Raw genomic sequence first — 23,387 nt, forward strand, 5'->3', positions numbered from 1 at the left:
AGGCTAATCCCAGTTGCCCACATTTAGCCTATATCCCTCCAAATAACTCCTGCCTATATATGTGTCCATATGATATATGAAAATCATAATTATATGGGCTTCTACACCTTCCTCTGGCAGCTCATTTCAGATACTGACTGCCCTCTGAGTGAAAATGTTGCCCCTGTGGTCCTTCTTCAATCTCTCTGCTCTCACCTTGAGCCTACACCCTCTAATTTTAGAATCCTCTACCTTGGGGAAAAAGACTGAGTGTTCACTTCATCCATGGGACAATGGATTCATCTGTTCACATCATTGATCAGTGCATGGAGTAGAGTATAGGAAGGATCGTAGGCTTGGGTTGAGGTTTATTACTGTCACGTGTACTGAGGTACAGTGAAAAGCTTTGCTTGCATGCTATCCAAACATCAGATAACACTAGACATAAATACACTCAAGTCAAACTGAAATACAATAGGTGGAGCAAAGGGGGAGATACAGAGTGTAGAATATAGTTCTCAGCATTGTAGCGCACCAGTTCCATAGACAAAGTCCGCAATGGGGTAGAGGTGAATCGGACAGCACCCTCGCTTATGGAAGGACCATTCAGAAGCCTGATAACAGAGGGGAAGAAGCTGTTCCCCAGTCTGATGGTGCATACTATCAGGCCCTCAAGCTTCTGTACCTTCTGAAAGTTCTGACCAGATTTTCCCATTTCCTCTCCCCTTACTGGAATAACACTTGCTCCCGGAACAGTGAGCAAGCAAAAATATTTCACTTGGGCATCTTGCAACCCAGAGGTATGAATGTTGATTTTACTAATATCAAGTAACTCTTGCATTCCCTCCCCTCTCCCCCTGCCCCCGCCCCCACCCTAGTCGTCCTACCAGTTCCACTGTTCACATGCTTGTAACATTCTTGTTATCACCCCTTCCCTAGCCAACAATGAGCCATTATGGGCTCCATCCTTCCTGACATCATCTGTTGCTGGCCCTAATATGTTCTGGCCATTTATTGTCTGCAGTTTATTCCCCCCCCCCCCCCCCCCACCAACACGAAACGTCACCCATTCCTTTTTTCCACAGATGCTGCCTGACCCGCTGATTGACAAAGCGCGCAATGCAGCAACTGTAAGGCTGTAAAGCGGCAACAGCAGTTCCTCCCCACACAAGGGAGCTTACCATTGTGATTTAAGTGGAGGTAGCTGGGGCAGGTCCTGTTCACCACCTCTCCGACAGAGCTGGCAGGCCAGCAGATCATGTTATCCCACCAGGTAGGGCAGCCTGCAGAGAGACAACACAGGGCCGTGACCCATCAACACACAGACAGCACAGGAGTCCGCTGAGAACACACACCCCCGCGTTGCTATGGCCAATGCATCACACAAAATGCAGTAACATGCACAATAACGTTAAGATGGCATGGGTGGCGTGGTGGTAGAGTTGCTGCCTTACGGGCACAAAGATCCGGGTTCTATCCTGACTACAGGCGCTGTCTGAACAGAGTTTTGTATGTTCTCCCTGTGACCTGCGTGGGTTTTCTCCGAGATCTCCGGTTTTCACCCGTACTCCAAAGACGTACAGGTTAGTAGGTTCATTATTGGCTTGGCATCATTATACATTGTCCCTAGTGTGTGCACGATAGTGTTAATGTGTGGGGATCGCTGGCAGAGCGCACTCGGTCGACCGAAGGGCCTGTTTCCGCGCTGTATCTCCAAACTAAAAAAAATACTTCTCCTCACAGCTAATTCCCTCTAAACCAGGGAGGACCTCTTCTGCCCCTTCTCCAAACACTCCACATCCTTTCTGTAATAGGGCGACTAGAACAGCTCGATGTTATATGTAACTCAGTAGGTCAGGCACTGCAAACCTACCTCCGGCTGTCTTTAATCAGACTTGACTGGACTTTATCTTGCACTAAACGTTATTCCCTTTATCTTGTGTCAGTATCCTGTGGACCATTTGATTGTAATCCTGTACAGTCTTTCCACTGACTGGATAGCACGCAACAAGAAAGCTTTTCACACGAGACAATAAACTAGACAATAAAAGTAAGATTCTCTCTCCTTACAGCTAGCACCCTCTAATCCAGGTGGCATTCTGGTAAACATCTTCCGTTCCCTCCCCAAAGCCTCCACATCCTTCCTGTAATGGGACTACAATTGCTGGAAGCGTTGAATGTACCTCGATATACCGCGACAATCATAAATCTAACACTAAACCTGGGTGCATTCAGCACAATTTAACTTTAGACTTTTAGACTTTTGAGATACAGCACAAAAACAGTCCCTTCGGCCTGAAGCCGCGGTCTGTGGAGCTTCTAGCCGCGGGCGCGCCGTCCGGAGCCTGGGACCCCTCGCTAGGGATCGCCGGAGAAGAGCTCTGACCGCCGGCCCGTGGCCGATAACATCCTGAAGCCGCGATCAGTGTCGCTTCTAGCCGCGGGCGCGGCATGGACTTACCATCTGGAGCCTGGGTTCCCTCGCTAGGGACAGCCAGAGAAGAGCTCCGACCGCCAGCCTGCGACCTACAACATCCTGAAGCCGCGGTCTCCGGTAGGGAAACGCCGATTCCGGACTTACCTTCCCGACGAGAAGGCCTGTACATCTTGCCGCCCGCAGCGGCGACTGCGGAGGTTTATGGCCCCGACCACGGGTAACAATGGAGGAGGACTGACGGTATTTTGTGCCTCCCACCACAGTGAAGAATGCTGTAGTGGATGTTTGTGTTAAATTTTTATCGTGTATTGTGTGTTCTTTTTTGATTGTACCGTTGCTGGCAAATTCATTTCACTGCACTTTATTGTGTATGTGATGAATAAATCTGATTGGTTGATTGTGCCGCTGCAGCACTGTGCGGCACAGGCATTTGTGACGTTGTGGGTGGTCGGTACATTAAAAGACGGATGGGTTTGTACTGGAAATTGTGTAGAGGAGAAAGACCAGGATGTCATTGTCATTGTATGTAGACTTGATCATCTCATGACCAGAAATGAAGTCATTTACCAGGAGTGCTGTTGAAGTCAGTGCTGTTGAAGTCAGTGCTGTTGAAGTCAGTGCTGTTGAAGTCTTCCATCTGGGTGTAGTTACATTTACTTTTGACAATCCAGTATTCATCAAACTCAGTGCATGAATACAGCGTTGAGGCTATCTGTAAGATAATTATAACTGTTAAAATGTGTGTAAGAATTTCATTGTTCTGTTTCAGTGCATATGTCATTTGAACACCTTTGACCCTTTTCATGGGCAAATCGTTAATAGGGTGACACAGTGGCGCAGTGGGTAGAGCTGCTGCCTCTTAACGCCAGAGGCATGGGTTCGATCCTGACCTCAGATGCTGTCTGTGTGGAGTTTGTACATTCTCACTGTGGCCTCGTGGGTTTCCCCCGGGGTCCTCGTGTCTCCTCCCACATCCCAAAGACGTGCAGGTTCGAAGATTAAATGGCTTTTGCAAGAATTGTCCGGAGTGTGTCGGATAGACATAGTGTATGGGTGATGGTTGGTCAGCAGGGACTCGGTGGACCGAAGGGCCTGTTTCCACGCTGCATCTCTAAAAGTATTTTAAAAAACTAAAACTTGAGAACAATACAGCACGGGACAGGCTCTTCAACCGAAAATGTCAAAACCAAACATGTTGGCAAGTTAAACAAATATCTTTTGCCTGCACATGATCCATATCCCTCCATTCCCTGCATATCCACATGCCCATCTAAAATGCCTCTCAAACTCCACTGTCTTTATCTGCCTTCACCACCATCCCTAGTAGCGATGACCAGGCAGCCACCACTCACTGCATTTAGAATTTGCCCAACACACTTTAAACGTTTGCCCTCTGACCCTACAGCGATGCCATTTAGACTAGTAAGATTAAACGAGAACTTACCAGTTTGAAGTTTGACCTGTATTTTATGAGGAGTTACGATGAGGGATTACGTGAAGAACCCGTCCACCGCGCATGCGCGACATACTTCAAAGCAGCGGTGTGGAATCACAGGAAACACAATAATTGAAATAAACATAGTAAAGAAAAGGAGAACTAAGATACCAGTTGATCTCTATAATTGAGGATGGGAGCAGAGGGCACGTAATCCCTCATCGTAACTCCTCATAAAATACAGATCAAACTTCAAACTGGTAAGTTCTCGTTTAATCTTACTATTTTACTTCGGATAGTGAAGATTTTAGTGAAGATTTTAAAGCTCTGTGATTTCAAACCGTGTAACAGTTCATACTTCACTCACTGCCGAAGTCATTCAAGGGAGGAAGTATGTTATCGTAATCAACCATGAATCTGTTTGTAAAACAATAATGGTATTTATTAAACAATAACAAAAAGAAAATAATGCTCCCCCGGGCTTAAATTATATATTTGCAGATTCTAAAACTCTTTCTGCAAATAAAACAGGTTCTGCTAGCGGCTTATTGTAGAACGTTTGGAATGTTTTCTCCATGGACCACCCCGCTGTAGCCAGGATGTGGTCCAATGGCACGTCCATCCTTTTAGCCGCCGATGTGGATGCTGCCCTGGTGGAGTGAGATGTATATACGTCAGTATCTACTCCAGCAGCTCCCAGTACCTGCTTGAGCCATCTTGAGATGGTTTAGCTCGACAGCCGACCATGAGGTTTTTGTGGCTGACCCATGGGGCTTTGTCTCTCCCTCGGGAATCTCTTGTTGTGTTGATGTAAATGAGTAAATGAGTCATGACACATAACCGTGGGTCAGGTGGGTACGCCCGGAAATCCATAACTAGGCCTGAAGTTCCTGGCCTGCTCTGCTTTACCAGCTCCTGAATAGTGAATGTGATACGGTCTGGTGTTATAACCATGTTGTCCAGTCACAGTAAGTGGAGGGACTGGACTCTTTGTGCTGAGACTAGTGCCATCAGCATGACTGTTTTCAGGGTTAGCTGTTCCAGGGTGAGAGACCTGGCTGGTGACCATCCCCTTAGGTATGTCAGGACCACACTGACATCCCAGATTTGGGTGTACCTAGGTCTAGGGGGGTTGGAGTTGAATATCCCTCTCATTAGTTTGATCACCAGCGGGTGAGACCCTATGGCCTGTTGCCCTGGTGCCTGATTTAAGTAGGCTGACAGAGCACTTCTGGTGGTGTTGGTGGCGCTGTAGCTCAGTCCTTCATTATGGTGAAGGCCGGCCAGGAACTCCAGTACATTGGTTACGGTTGTAGATGAGTATGTTGTCCCAGTTTTCGAGCAGTATCTTTCCCACTTCCTTATGCTCGATAGGTATTGTTTCCTGGTGGACATACGGTGGGTCGCTGTCATCGTGTTGATGGTCCTGTCAGATAATCCCAGGCCCAGCAGTGGTCTTTTCAGAATCTGCAAGCCAGTAGGCTAATTCTGTCATGGCATGGATGACTTATGCCTGACTGGGTGAGTCAATAGGTCTGGGCTACTGGGAATGGTCATTGGAGTTTCGATGACCATGTCGAGGACCACAGGGCTGTGTAGGCCAGTCGGGTACTATCAAAATACCTGAAGCAGAGTCCATCTGTATTTTGCATCATCAGTACCCGGCTGATGAGGCAGAAGGGGGGAAAGGCATAAAACAAATAGTTTCCCCAGTCCAGCGCGAATGCATCCATCGCTGCTGCCTCAGGGTCTGGTTCCCAAGCGACATACATTGGTACCTGGTGATTTAGTCTGGATGCAAAGAGATCGATATCTGGTGTGCCATATTGCTTTGTAATTTTAGCAAATGCTTTAGGATTTAACATCCATTCGGTGTTATCATTGAATTTGCGTAACCTGGTGTCTGCCACTGTATTTAGCTTACCTCGTAGGTAAATTGCTGATAGCCAAATATGTCTATCGACAAACCATTGCCAGATTATGTTGACCAAATTGTCACATGATATCGATTTTATTCCGCCCATATGGTTAATATAAGCCACCACCGTGGTATTGTCAATCTGTAAACGAACATGCAAGTGGTGCATATTCATAGAATATGCTTTTAAACCATAAAACGCACCCAACATTTCCAAATAATTTATGCCCAGTGTCTGTAGTAAAGATGATTCTAGGTTAGTCCACCTGTGCTGGATATGGTATTAGTTGCTCCCCAGCCTTGAGCACTGGCATCTGTTTGTATAGTTAACGTTGGGTTATTGATGACGATAGGGCTGGAACTATGCCAAATGTTCTCTATCCACCATTGTAACTCTGATATTGCTTCAATGGGTAATTTCATGGTTCGGTCAAAGTGACCTGCATGTCGTTTTAACGCCTGCACTTTTGCTCTTTGTAGATTTTGATAGTGCAGAGGTCCAAATTGTGTAGCTGGAAATGCTGCTACTATTTTGCTAATTACTCTTGCCACTTGTCGGATGGTTGGTCGATCGCTTACCATTAAATTGTTACACGTGTGTGCCAATTCTGCTGCTTTATCTTTTGGCAATGTTACAGACATGTGGACTGAGTTAATTGTGAATCCCAGACAGTCCATAGTTGTGGATGGCGTCAACTTAGATGTATCTGGATGTAAGACAAATCCCAGGGTTTCAAACAATTGTTTGGTAGCTAATACAGCTGATTTAGCCAGTTCCATGGTTTTGCCTGCTATTAAGATATCATCAAGATATGCCATAACAATATGTCTCTGTTTTCTTAATATTGCCAAGGCTAGTTTTAATATCTTGGTAAATAGTCTTGGGGCTGATGTTAATACATTAGGCAACGCAACGCTTTAAACTGCCATAGTTGCCCCATCCAGGTAAATTTCAGGTATCTGCGATGATCCTTTTGAATGGATACTGAATAGTAGGCATCTTTTAAATCGATGCTTGCCATAAAGTATCCTTTGGAAATCAGTTGTTGGGCAGTTATAAATGTTTCCATTTTGAAATGTATATACTTAATGAAGGTATTTAGTGAGGTTAAGTCAATGATGATGCGACATCCACCATCTTTTTTATTTTTGGTGAATATATTTGAGCCAAATTCCAAAGGTTCATGTTTGGACCTCAATTATACCCTTTGTAAGTAACCTCACCAGTTCTGCTTGACCCTCTAGTTTTTCTTTGACTGAGAGGGTAAAGACCCTTTGGGGTGCATGCTGAACTGGTGGCATATTTTCTTGAATGAATTCTATTTTGTATCCACAAATACTGTTAAGTATATAACTATCATTCGTGATAGTCCTCCATGCTTCCATGAACAGGTGTAACATCCCCCCGGTTAGTACAATTCCCCCACTTTTTATATGCTGGTAGGAACCAGACCCACCTACCTCCATAGTTATGGGTGTTTCTTCTGTTTCTTCATCTGTCGTTGTACTACTGGGTGGGGGTGGCGCATTTTCCATGGGGTCCGCTCTGGGCCTTGGCCTAAAAAAGGCTTTCGGGGATGGTATGCGGACCCCGAGCTTTCACCAGTCCCATGAGTTTGACGTCGACTGGTGGATGCGGTGGGGTACTGCCGTCTGGGTTGTGTGGGTCTGCTCATTCCGGGGCCTGCCCTCATGAGGCCGAATGCTTTGGACTCTTCCTCTAGGTCTTTTACTTGTTTAGACAAGTCCTTACCAAATAGCAGGATATGTGGCTCTGAGGCTGGTGTTTTGCACAGTCCTGCAAATTTGGGTTTGAGGGCAGGTCTTATTATCTCCTTGTGGAGGTTGTTTATTTCATATTGGGTGTTACACAGCAGAGCCAGGGTGTCTTGCTGGTTGGTGGTCATGTCCACCCCATCCACGGAACGAGCATAGGATGTTATGGCTGACGTCAGGAGCTTGAGGATGCGCTGCAATTTTAGTTCCTGGTTTTGGATACTCTGCCCAACGCACCCCCAGATATGGCTGTTAACGGCCGGTACGTTGAGCGAAATGCAGTTCTCCGGAGGTGAGTAGAGTTCCAACGCCTCATTGACTACCTGTTTTTGTAGGGGTTTGAAGGACAGGTAGTCAATGCTGGCCACCAGTTTTGGGTGCAACGGCCACCCTGCTCGTAGCGATTCACCACACCCAGCAGCTCTTCCTGGTCCTGTACCCCGTACATACACCCGACATCTTCGGCCAGTGACCCCTGTTCCTGACCAGCCCAGTCCTGGTCGCCAACGCTGCCCTCGACTGAGGGGGAAGCGATGGCCAGTGCATTGTAAGGCACTGGTGCGGGAGTGCCTGAACTCCCTTGGCGAGACTGCTCCAGCTCCCGAAGCAAGTCTTGCTGGAGCATTTGCTCCATGAGCCTTTCCATGCGGCTCAGGCGGCTACCTCTGCCGCTCTCAGGCGGCGAGTCTTCCTCGTGTGAGTTATCAGAGATTACCGGCCGGTCTGTTTTTCTTTTTGATTTGCCTCCTGTCCGCTGCTGTTGGTCAGGCTGCACTAGCGGTACTGGGCTCGGCTCGGTATCAATGATTGCGGTCCAGGTGCCACCTCTCGCCCCCCCACTGATGGAACGCTCCTGTTCTGTTGGAGTCGAACGGGGGGTGGTCTTTTTTCCCTGTCTTGCTTTGCTCATTTTCCAGCTTTTCTTGATCTGGAGAGCACAAAGCAGAACAAAGTTTTGTAATTACGACCTCAGAGTAAGTACTTACCTGACAGTCCTCCTTTTTAAGCTTGTAGCGGGAGCTCCTGTATTCCCGTTCATCGCTGTTGCACTGCGTGAACGCTCATGTCGCGCATGCGTGCTGGACGGGTTCTTCACGTAGTCACTCAGGTGATTACGAAGTAAAATTTGACATTTCCATGCCGGGTAAAAGGTTCTGACCATGTCCCCTGGGGAGGGTTTGGTGAACAGGGAGACTGAAGAGTACAAGTACATTGTTCTTTGATGTTGGCAACGCAGGTAGACAGGGTGGTGATATTGGCAACGCAGGTAGACAGGGTGGTGATATTGGCAACGCAGGTAGACAGGGTGGCACCCTTTCCTCGGTCAGGGGTACTGAGTGCAAGAGTTGCAAAGTCGTGTTACAACTGGTACAGTGATATTCTTTGTTTTGCATACTCAATTATGCAAAGAGTCAGCACAAAAAGGGGGGCAATTAAGTTACAGTGAATATCCCACCTACACTAGTCCCACCTGCCAGTGTTTGGCTCATCTATATAACTACAAGTTTCATCTTGACCACTTCCTGTCTGCGCTGTATATTGATTTTAGGAAAAATGCTACCATATATCGCTATGATTTTTGGCCATCTTCTTCACAGTCCTCCTCCACTGAGGCAGCCCCGAGGACTTTTCCGATCGATGAAAAATAAAAAAGTTATGAGTGTTTAACAAATCTTGAGATCAGCTGATTTTATCCTCTCGCCTGTTAATCACCACGATTAACAGGCGAGAGGAACGCCCCTTCCGGTGGGGGGGTAGGGGGGGGGGGGGGGGTGGCGGGGAACTATAAAAACCCAGATGCCTGGACGTGAGTCAGTCACTCTGGAGATCGCGAGGGAGAGTTCACAACTGTGATTCTAAGCTGGGCATCAACTGAACTGTGAGTCTGCAGTAATGTACTTGCAATAAATAATTTGTTAGCCCTTAATGACAATGCAATGAGTTGTTTGCCAATTTGGTGGCCTGCACTCTGCTTGAAATGCTATGAAATTGAGTTTGGTAGCCTGCACTCTGCCTGAAATGCCTTGAAACTAAGTTTGGTGGCCTGCACTCTACTTGAAATGGAATTCCAAGGAATAGCCGTGAGTGAACTGCCAGCCCACCAGTCCTGAGTGACTGATCTGCTAGCCCACCAGCCCAGGGTAACTGAGCTGCCAGCCCATCAGGCCTGAGTGACTGAACTGCCAGCGCATGAATCCATTCTTCCCACAATGTCCATATTAGCCCACTGGAAACCAGTCCCTTCGGCCCACAACACCAATACTAACGCTCCATAAAGCCTCCCACCCCCCACTGGCCACCAATATTGGAATTGGTGGAGAGGTGGAATATTGCATTGGGGGACCAGCCGTCCCTTGTGAACGTGGGACCCAACGGGTCCCACTTAGTCTAGTATCCCTCTAAACCTGTCCTACCTGCCCAAAAGTTACCCATCAGGTTCTTTCCCTCCAGCACCTTAAACCTATGTCCTCTGGTTCTCCATCGCCCTACTCTGGGCAAGAGACTCTGTGTGTCTGGTCACCCAAGTAAATGAAGGATGTTATTAAGCTGGAAGTAGAAATGATTCATAAGGCTGGTACTGGTGGCTCGAGTTATAAAAATAGGTTGAGGCCTTTTCCCATAAGGTAGGAAGCTTATGGAACTATATAAAACTACTAGACTAAGTGGGACCCTTGGGTCCCAGCATCACACAGGAGGTCTGTTCCCCCAACGCAATATACCACCTCGCCATTAATTCCAATATTGGTGGCCAGTGGGTGGGGGGAGGGGGGGCCTTTCTGGAGCGCTAGTATGGGTGTTGTGGGCTGAAGGGACTGGTTTCCAGAGGGCTAGTATGGGCATTGTGGGCCGAATGGATTCTTGGGCTGGCAGCTCAGTCACTCAAGCCTGTTGTGCTGGCAGCTCACTCACTCCCTCACGGCTGGTGGGCTGGCAGTTTACTCACGGCTATTCCTTGAAATTTCATTTCAAGCTGGGTGCAAGGCCACCAAATTCAAGTGCAGTTTCTTACCACTTCATACCATTACAAGCAGGGTGCAAGGCCACTATAGACAGCGAGTCATGACCTCTCCCTCCTCCATCTTGCAGAGACTGAGCCACGCCCACACTTCTGGATTTTATAGTCCCTCGCCATCTCCACCAGAAGGGACGTGGCCTTCATGGTGTGATTGTCAGGAGAGAGAATCTCAACATTTTTTAAACACTAATACCTCTTTTATTTTTCATCTATAGGAAAAATCCTCGGCACCTGATGAGCGGAGGGGGACTGAGTAAGATGGCCAAAAATCACAGTCGTACGTGGTAGCGTTCTTTTTTAAATCGATATAAAGCGCAAACAGGAAGTGGTCAAGATTAGACTTTAAATTATATAGAAGGCAAGGCAACTTTAATTAGGCAAGGCAACTTTAATTAGGCAAGACAACTTTAATTAGGCAAGGCAACTTTAATTAGGCAACACAGCTTTAGCATTTCCAAACCAAAGGCAACACAGCTTTAGCATTTCCAAACTATATTTTCAAACCACATTAAGGGCACAGATAGGTCAGTAAAACCACTCACAGTTTAGTAGACATGTGTTCAGTGTTATTCACAGCTCAGACTGAGAGACGTGACCCTCTCACCCCCCCCATTTTGCAGAGACTGACTGAGGCACTCAACACTTCCAGGTTTTATAGTCCCTCCGGAAGGGGCGTGGCCTTCAGGAGAGAGAATCTCAACATTTTTTAAACACCAATAACTCTTTTATTTTTCATCGATGGGAAAAACACGCTTGTCCTGCGCAGCGGAGGGGGACTCTGAGTAAGATGGCCAAAAATCACAGCCATAAGTGGCAGCGTTTTTTCTAAAATCAGGAAGTGGTCAAGATCAGACTTTTAGTAATATATAGATAAGGAGCATTGATAAGGTGAACGATTACAGCGTTTTCTTCATGGATTTAGTTTAGTTTAGAGATACCGCACAGAAACAGGCCCTTTGGCTCACCGAGTTCGCGCCGACCAGCGATCCCTGTACACTAACACTATCCTACACATAATAAGGACAATTTACAATTTTATCGAGCCAATTAGCCTATAAACCCACATGTCTTATAATGTGGGAGGAAGCCGGAGCACCTGGAGAAAAGACATCACAGATCATGGGAAAGATCTGCAAACTCCATACAGTCAGCACCCGTGGTCAGGATCAAACCTGGGTCTCTGATGCTGTAAGACAGCAACTGTACCGCTGTGCCACTCTCTCTCTTAAAGTGAAAGGCGTTAGATGTAATGTGTAGGAAGGAACAGCCGCGAGAAAGGGAGATGCAGAGAGACAGAGATAGAAAAATAAGAGAGTGAAAGATACAGAAAAAAGAGATGGAAACAGAAAGAAAAACAAAGACACAGGGAGAGAGAGAGGAAAAAAAGCCAGGGAGGGAGAGGGGGAGGGGGGAGAGGGAGGGAGGGAGGGGAGAGGGGAGAGAGAAGGGGAGAGAGAGGGAGGGAGGGGGGGAGGGAGAGAGGGAGAAGAGGGATAGGGTGGGAGAGAGGAGAGTGAGGGAGGGAGGGAGGGGGACGGAGAGAGAAAGGGAGAGAGAGGGAGAGATATAGAGGGGAGGGAGAGGGAGGGAGGGAGGGAGAGAGATAGGGAGAACAGGGAGTGCGAGGGTGAGAGGGGGTGGAGTAACTGTAACAGAGAGGGAGGCCTTCACTGCTAGGAGGGAGGGAGGGAGGGAGGGATAAGGGAGGGAGGGAGGATACTCGGGCAGGGAGGGAGGGAGGGAGGCTAGAATTTTAATACTATTTAAAAGCAAAAGTTGAAAGATGCACCAGGCCGTATGGAGAAGTTGCGTGTGGTGAGAGGGGGTGCTGGTAACTGTAACAGACACTTGGTTAAACTGCTTTGCCTTCACTGCTAGCAGTGTGGAAAAGCATGAAACTTAATATAACTGACGGAAGATAAGGAGAACTATTTTTCCATACATACTCGGGCAGCTGTTGAGACTTGGAACACACTGCTTCTAAAGTGCTATACTAATTTTAAAATACTAATTTTAAAAGGAAAAGTTGAAAGATCTTGAGAGACATTTGCAGGGCTATGGAGAGAGCTGTTCCTCGACCTGCTGGTTCGGCAACGGGGAGACCTGTAGCGCCTCCCGGATGGTAGGAGGGTAAACAGTCCATGGTTGGGGTGAGAGCAGTCCTTGGCGATGCTGAGCGCCCTCCGCAGACAGCGCTTGCTTTGACTTGGACCTTAGACTTTAGAGAGACAGCGCAGAAACAGGCCCTTGGGCCCACCGAGTCCGCGCCGACCAGCAATCACCCCGCATATTCGCACTATCCTACACACTAGGGACAATTTACAGGAGCCAATTAACCTACAAACCCGCATGTGTTTGGTGTGTGGGAGGAAACCAGAACACCAGGAGAAATCTCACGTTGTCACAGGGAGAAGGGACAAATTCCGCACAGACACCACCCACAGTCAGGATCAAACCCATGTATTTGGCGCTGTAATGAATGAATGAATGAAAACTTTATTGTCATTCAGATATACACCTAGACACAGTGCACCTTGAACGAAATTTCATTGCATTTGCCTCTCCAAAATCAGGTAATAGTAAAAAGTGCTAGGTGCGTCCATAAAAATGCTTCATGTCTTTGGCGCTGTAATGAATGAATGAATTAAAACTGTAAAATAAATATATATAAAAAGTTTTAAAAAAGTGTCGATATTTAAAAAGTTCTAGCCTCGGTTTTGTCGATTGTTCAGTAATCTTATGGCCTGGGGGATGAAGCTGTTGCAACTCTACAACTGCGCCACTGTGCCGCCCAGAATCAGCGGGTAGTGCAAATGTTTGGGCGACCCATTGCTGGGTGTGATGCAGGATCCCATGGGATCGGGACAGAATTAGGCAAATGCCTGCAACATCCGCCAACCATGCCTTTCCCTTCACTCAGCATCTTCCTGGGCTGGGATGGACTGCCTTCCTCTGCCTCGTAAAACGAAGGCCGAAACATTGTTAGGATCCCACATTGTTTACAGAGCACTGTGTTTACACATTCTGGCGTGCTGCTGCAAGTAAGAATTTTATTGTTCCGTTTTGGGACATATGACAATAAAACACTATTGACTCCTGATGACGACAGTCTCCGTTTGCCCCAGATTACACCGCACCCTCACTACTCTCTGGGAGAGTAAACGTCAGCAGAGTTCCCTAACACATTTCTCAATGATGACCTTATGTGCATGGCACCGACTTGGGATTGCCACATAAGGAATGAAATTCGCTTAGAATACTACTTTCATGATCTTAAAAGCCTCGTTTGGAATCCCCGAGCTCTGCTTTTTCCATGGGAGAGCACTGCCCACTGATCTGTCTATCTTGTACAATGTCGATCGGGCGGGAGCATGAATAGGGATGGTTTAGAGGGATGCGAGCCAAACGTGAGCATGTAGGGAATAGCTCGAAAGGACACAAAGTGTTGGAGTAGCTCAGCGGGTCAGGCAGCATCTCTGGAGAACAAGGATAGGTGACGTTTCAAGTCGGGTCCCTTCTGTAGGCTGATTGTAATGGGTGGGAGTGGGGGGGAGAAGAAAGGGGTGAGGCTAGATAAAAGCATGGCAGGTGACAGGTGGACATAGGTGAGGGGGAGGGGGGATGGTGGTGGTTTGATAGGCAAATAGTTTGAACAAAGATCAGAGACAAGAACAGAAGGAGTGAGACAGGTTTGAAGAGTTGCAGCTTGTGAAGCCAGAGGGAGGAAAGTAGCAGGGTGGGGTGGGGGGTAAAGTGGGCATTAGGTGGAGAAAAGGAAGGGTATGGGGACCTTACATAAAACTAGAGAGTTCAATGTACATACCATTGGGTATGCGAGGTGCTGTTCCTTCAGAATTGCAGACCTTGGCGGATGACGGTCATCTCGGTCAGCATGGACAAGTTGGGCCGAAGGGCCTGTATCGGCTGAAATACTAGTATTTTTTCTTTGCATTAGATTTTGTACTTGTGTACAGATTGATTACACCCATGTCGGGTATAATTTGACTGTTGAGGAGCAAAATGTTTTTCACTGTATCTTGGTGGGCATTTCTCCCCTCCCCCCTCCCCAATGTTGTCTTCTACCTCTACTCCTTCCTCTGGCTTCACAATTCACAATTCATTATCTGGCCTTTAGTTTAGTTTCGACATACCGCATGGAAACAAGTCCACTAGTTTTATGTTATTTTCTCATCCACTCTCTACACACAAGGGGCAATTTACAGAGGGCCAATTGGCCTACAAACCCGCACGTCTTTCAGATGTGGGAGGAAACTGGAGCACTCGGAAGAAACCTACGTGTCACAGGAAGAGCATGCAAACTCCGCACAGACAGCACCTCTGAGGTCAGGATCGACCCGGGTCTCTGGCGCTGCGAGGCAGTGACTCTACCAGCTGTGCCACTGTGCTGCCCTAAATGCCTGGGCCCTTATCTTGAGACCATGTTCCTAATCCCATTTGTTCCGTACCCAGGTCAACCTTTATATCCAAACAGTTCCCTTTGAACTTCAGCTTCTATTCTTACCCATTAATTCCAGGTAGAAGTAGGGGTGGCACAATGGCGCAGCAGTAGAGGTGTTTTAGTTTAGAGGTCCTTTCGGCCCACCGGGTCTGCGCCGACCAGCGATCCCCGCACATTAACACTACCCTACACCCACTAGGGATAATTTTTACATTTACCAAGCCAATTAACCTATAAACCCGTACGTCTTTGGAGAGTGGGAGGAAACCGAAAATTGCGGAGAAAACTAGCGCAGGTCACGGGGAGAACGTACAAACTCCGTACAGACAGCACCTGTAGTCGGGATCAAACCCGGGTCTCCGGCGCTGCATTCGCTGTAAGGCAGCAACTCTACCGCTGCCCCAGCGTGCTGCGGCCTTACAGCGCCAGAGACCCGGGTTCAATGCTGACTACAGGTGCTAACTGTGTGGAGTTTGTACGTTTTCCCTGTGACCTGCGTGGGTTTTCAAAGTTTCCTCCCACACTCCAAAGGCAGACAGGATTGTAGATTAATTGGCTTTGGTTAAAAAAAAAAGCAAATTGTTCCTACAATGTAGGATAGAACAATTGATGGCTGACTCAGTGGGCCGAATGGCCTGTTTCCACACAGTATCTCTAAAGTAAAGTGAATTGTCATTTGGCTCCATAGACTGATAACAATTTGGATTGTTGACACTGTGAGGCAGTGGCTCTAACAGCTCTGCCACTGTGCCGCCCATTGTTCTGTGACTTCCCTTACAGTATGTTCAATAAAGTGCAGTATGTCTTCACTGGAAATTAAGTGTCAAATGGTGCTAACACTGCTGTCATTGATTGCAAATGTTGATTAAAGCATTCCTAAGTCAAATGCATTGAAACTGAAGAGGGTGTTTGCTGAATATTGGCCACCATCGTGCCATTGCACATTGCACATGTGTTGTATCAATTGTATGTCCACATTTAGCCACTTTACATAACAGGGCGAGACCGGTTATGGGTCGAAACCTCACTCTTGGAAGATATAGTCAAAGAGTCATACAGTGTGGAAACAGGCTCTTTAGCCTAAATTGCCCAAGCTGACCATCATGCCCCATGTACACTAGTCCCACCTGACTGTGTTTAGCTCATATCCCTTTAAACTTATTCTATCCACATACCTGTCTAAATGATTATTAAACGTTATGATAGTACCCGCCCCAACTCCCTCCTCCGGCAGCTTGTTCCCTTTACCCACCACCCTCTGTGTAGAAAAGTTGCCCATCATGTTCCTATTAAATCTTTCCCCACCCTCACCTTAAACCTATGTCATCTGGTTCTCGATGCCCCTACTCTGGGCAAAAAACGCACCTCTCATCTCACCATGATCACCCCTCATCCCCCAGCATTCCAGGGAATAAAGTCCTAGCCTGCTCAACCTCTCCCTAACACTCAGGCCTTCAAGTCCTGCCAACATCCTCGTAAATCTTCTCTGCACCCCTCGACATCACGGAAAACCAGAATCTTATCGACCCATTCAGCAGATGTGTATGGTTCTGTGGTATCAGTTTAAGAAGAGGCACAAATGTCTAGGCCATGGAAATGTTCATAATGACTTCATTGTATTATTAGTTTCAACACATTATTGCACTTTGCAAAATCCAGAGGTTGCTAAAGGCATCAATTAAATGCAAATCATTTTATTTTCCTATGAAAGCAATGATTATTAATAAATGAGGGTAAAATACTAAAATAAAAGCATCTTTAATCCCTCAACACGGACACAGGCCCTTCGGCCTGACTTATCCATGCTGACCAGTTGGCATCCTGTGCGCATTCTATATGTCTGCATTTGGACCTTATCCCTCTAAATCGTTCCTGTCCATATATGTCCATATACGCAGAGAGTAGGGGACTCAAAGACCAGAGAACATAGGTTTATGGTGAGGGGGAGGATGGCTTTAAGAGGAAGCCGAACACAACTTTATTTTTACACGAAGGGTGGTAGGTATGTGGAACGAGCTGCCAGAGGAGATAGTTGCGGCAGGTACTATCCCATTGTTTAAGAAACATTTAGACAGGAACATGGATAGGATAGGTTTAGAGGAATATGGGCCAAATGCAGGCAGGTGGGACTAGTGTAGATGGGGCATGTGGTTCGGGGTGGGCAAGTAGGGCTTGTTTCTACGCAGTATGACCCTATGACTCTATATCTTAGTGGTAGTATCAGTTTTTGAGATGCAGCATGGAAACAGGCCCTTCGGCCCACCAAGTCCATGCCGACCATCAGCCACCCATTCACACTGGTTCTATGTTAACCCACTCTCTCATGTAATATCGTGTAATAGCTTTAAAAAATCCAAACTCTGTCCTTATATATTATATTATTCTCCCCATCTCCCAATAAATACACCCTGGATTTCTACTACTCTACTGCACACTAGGGGGAAATTTACAGAGGTCAATGAATCTGACCTGCACGTCTTTGGAGTGTGGGAGGAAACCGGAGCACAGGGAGGGAACCTGCTTCACTCGGGCTGTGAGGCAGCGGCTCTAGCAGCTACGACAGTGACCCCGGATGTGGAGTACTTGTAGTATTTTGGCTGTTGTCGTGAAAGTATTTCCCATTTGACAGTAACCTCCCAAACACAATACACCTCTTGCTCAAGACTCAGACACCGTTTAGGTTCAGAACAAGTCGTAAATCACATGTGCTTTTCATAATATTTATAAAGGGGAGAGTGGGGAGTTTTTTGTCTTTACGGGGAAAAAATTGAAAAGCCCTACCAGTGATAATTAGGAAACCAGGATCTAGGGAGAATGAGAAACTGAAGGACATTGGTATTAATGAAAATAAAGAAATAGGGAGGTTGGTGAGACCAATATCTGACAGGTTCCAAGGTGTTGATGATCTGCATGCCAGGGTTTTGAACCTATTTGAGATGCTATTGAAATAGTGGATGCTTTGATTTTCATCTGCCACATCACAAAGGATCCTGGAATGGCAAAATATCATTGGAAATAGAGCAGCAATAGCCACTATTTAAGACTAAAAGACATTGGAGCTGAATTAGGCCATTCGGCCCATCAAGTTAGTGCCGCCATTTGAGTTGAGTTTAAGCTTAGTTTATTGTCATGTGTGCCAAGGTACAGTGAAAAGCTTTTGTTGTGTGCTAACCAGTCAGCGGAAAGACAATACATGATTACAATCGAGCCATCCACAATGTACAGATACATGATAATGGAAATAATGAGAATAACGTTTAGTGCACAATAAAGTCCAGTAGGGTCTGATCAAAAATAGTCAAAGGGTCTCTAATGAGGTAGATAGTAGCTTATGACTATTTTCTAGGTTGGATGGATGGTTCAGTTGCTTGATAACAGCTGGGATGAAACTGCTCCTGAATCTAGAGGTGTGCGTTTTCACACTTAGATGGGAGAGAGGGAACGAGGGAGTGGCCAGGGTGCGACTAGTCCGTGATTATGCTGGAGAACTTGCCGAGGCAACATGAAATATATATGGAGTCAATTGGTTTGTGTGATTGTTTGGGCTACGTCCACAATTCTCTGAAATTTCTGCAGATCATGGCTGATCTATCTTTTCCTCTCAACCCCGTTCTCCTGACTCCTCCCCTCTGATGCCCTTACTAATCAACAACCTATCAATCTCCGCTTTAAAAACACCCATTGAACTTACCTCTACAGCCATCTGTGACAATAAATTCCACAGATTCACCACCCTCTGGCTAAAGAAATTCCTCCTCAGCTTTTTTCTAAAGGTACGTCCTTTTATCCAGAGGTTGTGCTTTCTGGTCCGAGACTCTCCCACTAGTGGGAATATCCTCTCCACATCCACTCTATCCAGTTTTCTAGCTATTATTTGTAGGAGGTACAATATAATTACATGATATGGAATGGCAAGATGTGCCATTGTTAAGATGGAAAATGTGCAGAAGAGATTTACAAGGATATTGCCATGATTTGAGGGACCAAGTTATAGGGAGAGGATGGGCAGGCTAGAACTTTATTCCTTGGATCTCGTAGAGATGTGTAAGATTATGAGGACATAGATAGGGTGAATGTACAGGTCTAAACTTCAAAACAAGCCCACAGCCGATTTACCGGCAACTGGTGGTCCGACACCTCTTTTAAGCTGGGCAAAATTCTGAGAGCACACTGGAAACCCCCCATGGATGTCCACCTGATACGTAGCACCTAGGTCGGGCGAGGCGGCTGCTTCCGACCTCACTGGGACTTCCACGCCGATCAGCGGGTCAAATTTGCCCCCAACGGCCAGGGCTCCGGAACTCCAACCCAGCCAGAGCAGGCGGATCCGCTTCCATAGCCGACTTCCGAGCCTGACTTTGTGAGCTGGTATCTCCATTCCTCCCTCCCTACCCCACCCACCCAAGGAGAACATGACTTCTGTTGGTCTGGCAAAGCCGATAATCCGGCATGGCTCTGGAACTGTGCCGGAAAATCGGTGGTGGACCTGGACTTGTATTAGCTTCAGGGTTTGAGTGGTTACTAGCCTCTGTCCCATTGATCTAACACACAGAGGACGTATATCAGGGGTAGGCAAGATGATTGGGGCGGGGGGTGCTGGGGCTACATGTTCATTAAGCTGTCCCATCCGGTGAAATGTTTTGAATCCCTCTCTAGCGCAGAGCCACTGACTTTAAACAGTGCAAACATCCAGACAGGAGGCTGCAGCTGTTACAACAGTAAGGGCAACTTGGTCAAGCTGGTCCCACCCTGAACACCCTTAGTTCAGCAAGCAAGACATTTTCCTCTGTGAATGGATGAAGAACATGGCATACTATTTTATTTTACGTTGCACTGAGCTCGTGAACACTCCAAACACAAAGGAGGCCTGTCCCACTTTCACGACCTAATTCACAACCTTTTTTACCTGTGGACATTTTTCATCAGGCTAGAAAAAACGCCGCAACCTACTTGATGCCGCGAGTACCTACGACTAGCATCACGACCCACCTACAACCTCCTACGATCTGCTAGGACCTCGTGACGACCATGCTGCAAGTAAGAGTCAAGGGCAAACTCGGCAGAGGTCGTGAAAGTGGGACAGGCCCTTTACTAAATAATGAACTACGAGCTCTCTTGGCTGCACTAAGTAGAAACATAGAAACATAGAAAACAGGTGCAGGAGTAGGTCATTCGGTCCTTCGAGCCTGCACCGCCATTCAATATGATCATGGCTGATCATCCAACTCAGTATCCCATACCTGCCTTCTCTCCATACCCCCTAATCCCTTTAGCCACAAGGGCCACATCTAACTCCCTCTTAAATATAGCCAATGAACTGGCCTCAACTACTTTCTGTGTCAGAGAATTCCACAGATTCACCACTCTCTGTGTGAAAAATGTTTTTCTCATCTCGGTCCGAAAAGACTTCCCTCTTATCCTTAAACTGTGACCCCTTGTTCTGGACTTCCCCAACATCGGGAATAATCTTCCTGCATCTAGCCTGTCCAACTCCTTAAGAATTTTGTAAGTTTCTATAAGATCCCCCCCTCAATCTTCTAAATTCTAGCGAGTACAAGCCGAGTCTATCCAGTCTTTCTTCATATGAAAGTCATGACATCCCAGGAATCCCAGTACTTCAAGCTTTTTGCAATAGTGGGGATTTTAGTTCAGTTTCTTTGTCATTATGTTATCTATGAGTATTGTGTTTACAGACCTATTCTGCTGCTGAAAATAAGAATATCATTGAAGAAACACAAAATGCTGGAGTTTTGTGCCTTGTTCGACCTGAAAAATTAACTCTGCTGGTAACTCTTTGTGCGCTGGTCCTAAAAGAGGATTGTTTATTATCCGATACAATTGCCCTGCTCTTTTTAGTTTAATTTAATTTAGACATACAGTGCGGTAACAAGCCCTTCAGCCCACCAAGCCCGTGCCGACAAGCAATCCCCACACACTAGCACTATCCTACACACACACACAAGGGACAATTTACAATTTTGCCAAGGGGAGAACGTACAAATTCCGTACAGACAGCACCTGTAGTCAGGATCGAACCCGGGTCTCTGATGCTGTAAGGCAGCAACTCTACCGCTGTGCCATAGTACCGCTCTCTTAAATCTCTTTTCTACCTGTTAATCTAGCACCAGTTCCAGTTGTTCTAATAATATTATAAAACTGAGAATATCCTGCACACTTTTCTCTACTAATTGTACTTGAGTTTGCCTTGATTGTATTTAAGTACAGGACTCTCTGATTTTGATTGAACAGCCTGTAAAACAAAGCTTTTCACTGTAACTTAGTACAGTTGACAGTAATAAACCTAAACCTGGACACAAAGAACTGCAGAAGGTAGACAAAAATGCTGGAGACACTCAGCGGGTGAGGCAGCATCTATGGAGCGAAGGAAATAAGCAACGTTTCGGGCCGAAACCCTTCTGAAGAAGAAGTCTGAAGAAGGTTGTGGCTCAAAAAGTCACCTATTCCTTTGTTCCATAGATGCTGCCTCACCCGCTGAGTTTCTCCAGCGTTTTTGGCTTTCTTTGATTTTCCAGCATCTGCAGGTTCCTTCTTAAACAAAGAACTGCAGATGCTGGTTTACAAACAAAATGAACACAAAGTGCTGGAGTAACTCAGCGGGTCAGGCAGCAGCTATGAAGTGCATGGATAGGCGACTTTCGGGCACAGACCCTTCTCAGGCAGCTGAACCTAAATGTGTTTGTTTCCTCACAGGTACTGCCGGACTTAACTGAGTGTTTGGCAAAAACACAAAAGGTGCTGGAGGGACTCAACAGGTTAGGCAGCGTCTGTGGAGGGAATGGACAGATGGCATTTGGGGCTGGGACCATTCTTCGGACTTAGTCATAGAGCCATAGAGCACAGAAACAGGCCCTTCAACTTGCCCATGCCAGCCAAGATGCCCCATCTATTCTTGCCCTACCTGTCCGCATTTAGTCCATATCACTCTAAACCTTTCCTATCCATGTATTTGTCCAAATGTCTTTTAAATGTTGTTTTATACTTGTCTCAACTATCTCATCTGGCATTTCGTTCCACATATCCACGTGGAAACGTTGCCACTTAAGGTTCCCATAAAATCTTTCCCCTCTTAAACATACTCTGGGTAAAAGACTGCATTGAAGATGTGTCTTAATCCGAAACATCACCTATCCGTGTTCTCCAGAGATGCTGCCTGTCCCGCTAAATTACTCCAGCACTTTGTGTCCATCTTCGGTGTAAACCAGCATCTGCGGTTCCTTCCTATACAATTATTCATAAAACACTTACCGGCTGATGAAGAGTTACACAGAGTGCAAGATGCAGAAAGATGTGTGCGATGTATTCCGGCAGCGACTGGGGTAAAGACATTGCTCCTAAAGTATTTTGCAGCACGCTTGTAAGGTCAGAGCCCCCTTGCTCGGTGTAACCCAGGGCAGCGCTGGGACGGTGAATCAGTAGCCGGGACAGGGAGACTAGTCCTGGTGTCCGGGAGTCTTCTTTCCAAGGTCTTTCCTCTCCCCCTCCACCTTTCCTCGCCTCCCCCGAGTCAGAGACGTGAAAAGTCGGTCAGGTGTCGAGGCACCGACTGCCGGCGGGTTTATAGCGCAACCTTTTCCCAACTACAGCAGTGACGCCCGCCCTCCTCTGTGCACTGACGCGCTGGGCTGGACCAGCCTTGACAGAGCGTAGGTTTCACTTGGTATCCCTTGCCGGGCGTCCCGTGGAAGGGGGGTTCCCTGCCTCAAGCACGGGAGGGAGGGAGAGGGAGTGGATGAGAGGGGAAGGAGGGAAGGGAAGGCAGAGAGAGAGAGAGGGGGAGGAGAGAGTGGAGAGGGAGGGGAGGAGAGATAGAGGGAGGGGACGTGAGGGAGGGATAGGAGAGAACGGGACGAGGGAGTTGGAGGGGAGAGAGGGGATGAGTTGGAGGGGAAAAGGGAAAGGGAGGGGAGAGAGGGAAGGGGGGGAGAGGAGAGAGAAATGGATAAGGAGGGAGGAGTGAATGGGAGAGTGGTGATGAGTGAGAGGGGGGAAAGATGAAAGAAGGGAGGGGAATGGGGGAGGGAGGGGAGAGAGGGGACAGAAGGGAGGAATGGAGAGGAAATGGTACAGAAGGGAGGGGAGCACAAACATAGAGAGGGTCCGGACTTTCTCAAAACTGGTTCCCGTAACAAACCCTGAACTGGCATCTCAGCTAGATAGACAAGAGTGCTTATGAACCATCATATGGACCAACAGTGACATTCTTCCATGCAGCAGTTAATATATGAGAAACAGAAATGTATTACATTTATAACCACATTACTATTGCAAATAAGAACAGCCCAAAGTCCTTTCTGCAATGTGTAGGTTCATGGTTGAGGTTAGTGTTGTGTGGTGTTCGACAGCCTG

The 23,387-nt window shown here is 47.0% G+C and overlaps 1 protein-coding gene across 1 annotated transcript in view; it reads right to left on the reverse strand.

The window, feature by feature from the left end:
- Positions 1-22,645, reverse strand: part of LOC129713931 (pituitary adenylate cyclase-activating polypeptide type I receptor-like) — a 46,659-nt gene extending 24,014 nt beyond the window's left edge. Inside the window, exons 1-3 of the mRNA XM_055663342.1 lie at positions 22,287-22,645; positions 2,984-3,128; positions 1,161-1,262 (exon numbers count right to left, since the gene is read on the reverse strand). Coding sequence (XP_055519317.1) covers positions 1,161-1,262; positions 2,984-3,128; positions 22,287-22,367 — 328 coding nt within the window. The 5' untranslated portion in view covers positions 22,368-22,645. The remainder of the gene's footprint in view (positions 1-1,160; positions 1,263-2,983; positions 3,129-22,286) is intronic.
- Positions 22,646-23,387: the final 742 nt, after the last annotated feature.

The sequence above is a fragment of the Leucoraja erinacea genome, chromosome 2, assembly GCF_028641065.1.
Source record: "Leucoraja erinacea ecotype New England chromosome 2, Leri_hhj_1, whole genome shotgun sequence".
Lineage (NCBI taxonomy): Eukaryota > Metazoa > Chordata > Chondrichthyes > Rajiformes > Rajidae > Leucoraja > Leucoraja erinaceus.